Source organism: Gastrolobium bilobum, unplaced genomic scaffold (genome assembly GCF_033153095.1).
Source record: "Gastrolobium bilobum isolate Gb01-03AN ecotype WA unplaced genomic scaffold, APGP_CSIRO_Gbil_v1 utg41169, whole genome shotgun sequence".
Lineage (NCBI taxonomy): Eukaryota > Viridiplantae > Streptophyta > Magnoliopsida > Fabales > Fabaceae > Gastrolobium > Gastrolobium bilobum.
In genome coordinates this window covers 32609-38018 of record NW_026897122.1, presented here as the reverse complement: position 1 = coordinate 38018, position 5410 = coordinate 32609, and the positions used below count along the sequence as shown (strand labels likewise).

The window sequence follows — 5410 nt, the reverse complement described above, 5'->3', positions numbered from 1 at the left end:
GAGTCAGACTCAAAACTAGTTGGCCCTTGGCAGAATGTGTCATAGCAGACAAATGCACTTGCCCATAATTTCAGGATACAATTCGTCTCATCCATCTTATGAAAAAAATCCAAGAGAAAATGAAAGCTTATTTTATAACGAGGCCACATCAAAAGATAAACAGTTGATATTAAAACAAAAAACAAAATTTAGAAAGAAAGGCACTCACCCACCCATCTTTGTTGCTCACTCTCAAATTTAATAACTGTTATAATCCTTCTCCCCATCACTGCACTCCACTTCAACATAAACAAGTACTTATAAACAACCATCTAAATTCTAAAATTCCATTTTTCTCTGCAGAAACATCGTGGCCTAGCTGTTTCTTGGATCCGGAGATTCTGGGTATTTTAATCCGTATGTAACTCTTTTTTAATAAACGCAGTAGCCCACAAGACATGATTTGGTTCCTTCCCGTTGTTCCTCCCTAGGCTCAAACCTTTGCGTGTGTGTTCTTTCATTGGAGTTTGTAGCATAGTTGTAATGCCTGTAAATCCATGGACCCTCTTCTTCTTATGCATTTCCCTTTTACTTCCATACCATTCTTTTACAGCTCTTGCAGTAAACCAACAAGGGGAAGCTCTTCTTTCATGGAAGAGAACCCTGAATGGATCCCTGGAGGTATTGAGTAACTGGAACCCAATTGAAGATACACCATGTAGCTGGTTTGGAGTGAGTTGCAACTCGAACAACGAAGTAGTAGAATTAGATCTGAGGTATGTGGATTTGCTTGGTAAACTTCCTACTAATTTCAACTCATTGCTTTCCTTGAGCAATCTCATCTTAACCGGAACAAACCTCACCGGTTCAATCCCAAAAGAAATAGGCAAACTTGGCGAACTCAGCTACTTGGAGTTGAGTGACAATGCCTTGAGTGGCGAAATCCCAAGTGAGCTCTGCTACTTGCCCAAACTTGAGGAACTCCATCTGAATTCCAACGAGCTCGTGGGGTCGATTCCAGTTGAAATTGGGAACCTCACAAAGTTGAAGAAGCTGACCTTATATGACAATCAACTGAGTGGTCAAATTCCTAGCACCATAGGCAACCTGAGGAACCTGCAAGTGATAAGAGCTGGAGGAAACAAGAACCTTGAAGGTCCTTTACCACAAGAAATTGGCAACTGTTCCAATTTGGTCATGTTGGGCCTGGCTGAAACAAGCATCTCGGGTTTTCTTCCACCAACTCTTGGCCTCCTCAAGAAGCTTGAAACCATAGCCATTTACACTTCCCTCCTCTCTGGCCAAATACCCCCTGAACTTGGTGACTGCACCGAGCTCCAAAACATTTATCTTTACGAGAACTCCCTCACTGGATCCATACCAACCAAATTGGGGAATCTCAGCAACCTCAAGAACCTTCTTCTCTGGCAAAACAATTTAGTTGGCACCATCCCACCAGAGATTGGAAACTGCAACCAGTTATCAGTCATTGACGTGTCAATGAATTCAATAACCGGAAGCATTCCCAAAAGTTTTGGGAACTTGACTTCGCTACAAGAACTCCAACTCAGTGTCAACCAGATTTCGGGTGAGATTCCGGAAGAACTAGGAAACTGTGAGCAACTCACTCACGTGGAGCTGGACAACAATCTAATCATGGGGACGATACCTTCCGAATTTGGAAACCTTGGGAATCTAACGTTGTTGTTCCTGTGGCACAACAAGTTACAAGGTACCATACCCTCGTCCCTTTCCAATTGTCAAAACCTAGAGGCTCTTGATCTCTCGCAGAATGGATTGACGGGTCCCATACCAAAGGGGATATTCCAGCTCAAGAATCTCAACAAGCTTTTGCTTCTCTCTAACAATCTCTCTGGGAAAATCCCCTCTGAGATTGGGAATTGTTCCTCTCTTATTCGCTTCCGGGCAAACAACAACAACATCACCGGCAACATTCCCTCCCAGATTGGGAATCTCAAAAATTTGAATTTCTTGGACCTTGGAAGCAATCGGATTTCAGGAGTTATCCCGGAGGAGATATCCGGCAGCCGGAATCTCACTTTTTTGGACTTACATTCAAACTTCATTGCCGGAAACTTGCCGGAAAGTCTGAGCCTGCTCGTCTCGCTTCAATTCCTCGATTTCTCCGATAACATGATCGAAGGCACACTGAGCCCTACCCTCGGCTCTCTTGCTGCTCTAACCAAACTGGTTCTCGGAAAGAATCGGATCTCAGGCTCAATTCCGAGTCAACTCGGATCTTGTGTCAAGCTGCAGCTGCTAGACCTCAGCTGCAACCAGTTCTCCGGCGAAATTCCAGGTAGCATCGGCAACATTCCGGCCTTAGAGATAGCTATGAATCTTAGCTGGAACCAACTCTCCGGCGAGATCCCTCAGGATTTTTCGGGTTTGGAGAAGCTCGGAGTCTTGGACATATCCCACAACTTTCTCGCCGGAAACCTGCAGTATCTCGCCGGTCTGCAAAATCTCGTGGTCCTCAATATCTCGTACAACAAATTCTCCGGGCGCGTTCCGGACACGCCTTTCTTCGCGAAGCTGCCCCTGAGCGTGCTCGCCGGGAACCCGTCGCTATGCTTGACCGGCAATCAATGCGCCGGCGAAGGCTACGGGAAATCCGGGCGGCGTGCGAGGCAGGCGCGAGTGGCAATGGTGGTCCTGCTGTGCACCGCGTGCGTGCTCCTCATGGCGGCGCTGTACGTCGTCGTGGCGGCAAAACGACGAAGGGACAAAGAAAACGACGTTGACCTCGATGGAAAGGATAGCGACGTAGACATGACCCCACCTTGGGAGGTGACCCTGTACCAGAAGCTCGACTTGTCAATGTCTGACGTAGCAAAATGCCTCTTTGCTGGCAACGTCATTGGACACGGGCGATCCGGCGTCGTTTACAAGGTGAACTTGCCGGCGACGGGATTATCCATCGCGGTGAAAAAGTTCAGGTCGTCGGAGAAATTTTCTGCGGCGGCGTTTTCGTCGGAGATTGCTACGCTGGCGCGAATTCGGCACCGGAATATCGTGCGGTTATTGGGTTGGGGTGCGAACCGGAGAACGAAGTTACTGTTCTATGATTATTTACCGAACGGTAATTTGGATACGCTGTTACACGAGGGGTGCACAGGATTAATCGAGTGGGAGACGCGGCTCAAGATAGCACTGGGCGTGGCTGAGGGTGTGGCTTACTTGCACCACGATTGCGTGCCTGCTATCTTGCACCGGGACGTCAAGGCGCAGAACATTCTGTTAGGAGACAGATATGAACCCTGTTTGGCTGATTTTGGATTCGCTCGCTTCGTCGAAGAAGATCACGCTTCCTTTTCCGTTAATCCACAGTTCGCCGGTTCTTACGGCTACATTGCTCCCGGTAAGTCAATTTTCTTTTCCTTTTCCTTTTTTTTAGTAAATAAATAAATAAAAACCAAGACAGAAGAATAAATGATTCACGTAAACAAATATTATTACCATTTCTAAACTTAGATTGTGTCTGCGATTGATGAACTAGTATGTCATTTTTATTAATTGGCCTATGTAACAAGTTTGGAGCTTAGTATAATCATGAAATTAGTCCATCTAATAATTCATTTGTGTTGTAATTACTAAATCCTGGCTAAATTACAAGAGCGTTTGTATTTCAGAGTAAAAAATCTTGTTTGGACCAAGGTAAAGACTCTGGATAAAGAAAATTGAATAGTTTTTGTTTTGTTTTTGTATTATAGAGAAATTTGATATATAGGCAATTCATGAATCTATGATCTATAAAGGAATGGAATTATAGCTAGAGTTAGGCTGGTTGATTGGCAGTTTTTCCATATGAATATTATTGATGGACCATATGGAGTGAGTGGGAATTGGGGACCGTACGGCCATCTTTTTTATGCCGTTTGGTTTGTTGCTTTTTGGTTTTTGGATTCATTGTGTGTACATTTCACGTACTTGACGACACAAATTACGAACAGTAACCAAAATGTTATCTTTTTTTGACAAAAAAAATTTATTCAAATATCAAGCGAACACTATTTTTACCATATTGGCATGTAAGCATAATTCGCTACGACAGGTAGCAAATTATGTTTGCCAATGATTTTATAACACCGGGCACACTTTCACATGAAAAAGCTAACGTGTCATAATTCGTTACAAGTGATAACAAATTTGGTCTGCAATATGGCCAGCCACGAAATTCGCTACTAGCTGTAGCAAATTATGACATGTGTCAGTCTGGTAAAAATTACTCTTCACGTGACATTTGGATAAAATTTTCGATAAAACGTGACATTTTGGTCACAGAACCCACAAATTACCTGCATGATGCATGATAATTACACATAATCTTTCACTTTGGACAAGCATAAAGACACGATAGTCCCCGCACAAAAGCCAAATCATCATGAGTCACACATATACGGCCATCCTAATCTGAGTATATAATCCTTTTACAGCTACTGTACAGACAATAAATGTCACTGACCTCTCTGTCTTCGTAATATATGCATGTGAGTATAATCTTTGTTCGGTTTGGAATTTTGCAGAGTATGCTTGCATGCTTAAAATCACAGAGAAGAGCGATGTATACAGCTTTGGGGTGGTCCTACTAGAGATAATAACGGGGAAAAGGCCAGTGGATCCATCATTCCCAGATGGACAACATGTTATTCAATGGGTCAGAGATCACTTAAAGAGCAAGAAGGATCCAATTGAGATTCTGGATGCTAAGCTTCAAAGTCATCCAGACACACAAATACAAGAGATGCTACAAGCACTTGGTATATCTCTCTTGTGCACAAGTAATCGTGCAGAGGATCGACCGACAATGAAAGATGTCGCTGCATTATTAAGAGAAATTCGACACGATCCTCCAGCAGGGGCTGAGCCCCACAAGCTCAAAAGAACCGAAACTTCGTCCTATTCATCTTCCTCAGTTACCCCTGCTCAGTTGTTGCTCCTCCAATCCAATTCCCATTCCTCATCACTTGCTTATTCGTCTTCCTCAGCAGCAGGCTACCACCCCACTAAGGAATCAATCATGAATTGAAGATTAGAAAAAATATATTAATTACTATATTTGAGGACTTAGATCATGTTAGATATTTTGATTGATTAGTTTACCAATAATTAACGTTAGTGCAATATTGGAATTGTAAAGGTACTATGGGTATTCTGATTGATAACAAGACAAAGCAAAATGAGATGAGTGTACAGGGCAGTTTAATTAATTGACATGATTCTATTTCTTTTCCTCACATAAATTGTGGCTTCTTCATGCATCTTAACTACACTTACCTATATAAAATATATATGTGAGGGGCAGAGGGGTTTTTTTTTATGCATATATGGTATAAAAATAAAGGTGAAGCTTTCCATAAGAATTTGCTTCCATCGATTCTTCAAAAGAGGGCAATAGTGTGTACTGTCT

At 42.9% G+C, this 5410-nt stretch overlaps 1 protein-coding gene across 1 annotated transcript; it reads left to right on the top strand.

Annotated features, from left to right (window-relative positions):
* Positions 1-522: 522 nt before the first annotated feature.
* On the top strand, positions 523-5075 carry LOC133304381 (leucine-rich repeat receptor-like serine/threonine-protein kinase RGI4). Its single transcript, XM_061504417.1, has 2 exons — positions 523-3361; positions 4527-5075. The coding sequence occupies exons 1-2, from the start codon at positions 523-525 to the stop codon at positions 5027-5029; spliced, it is 3342 nt and encodes a 1113-aa protein (XP_061360401.1). The 3' UTR covers positions 5030-5075.
* The last annotated feature ends 335 nt before the right edge of the window (positions 5076-5410 follow it).

Bases quoted from the DNA above. Each gene is read 5' to 3' on its own strand.
- LOC133304381 (XM_061504417.1), top strand. From the start codon at position 523: ATGCCTGTAAATCCATGGACCCTCTTCTTCTTATGCATTTCCCTTTTA. The intron at 3,362-4,526 runs GTAAGTCAATTT...GGAATTTTGCAG, and splicing joins TTACGGCTACATTGCTCCCG to AGTATGCTTGCATGCTTAAA.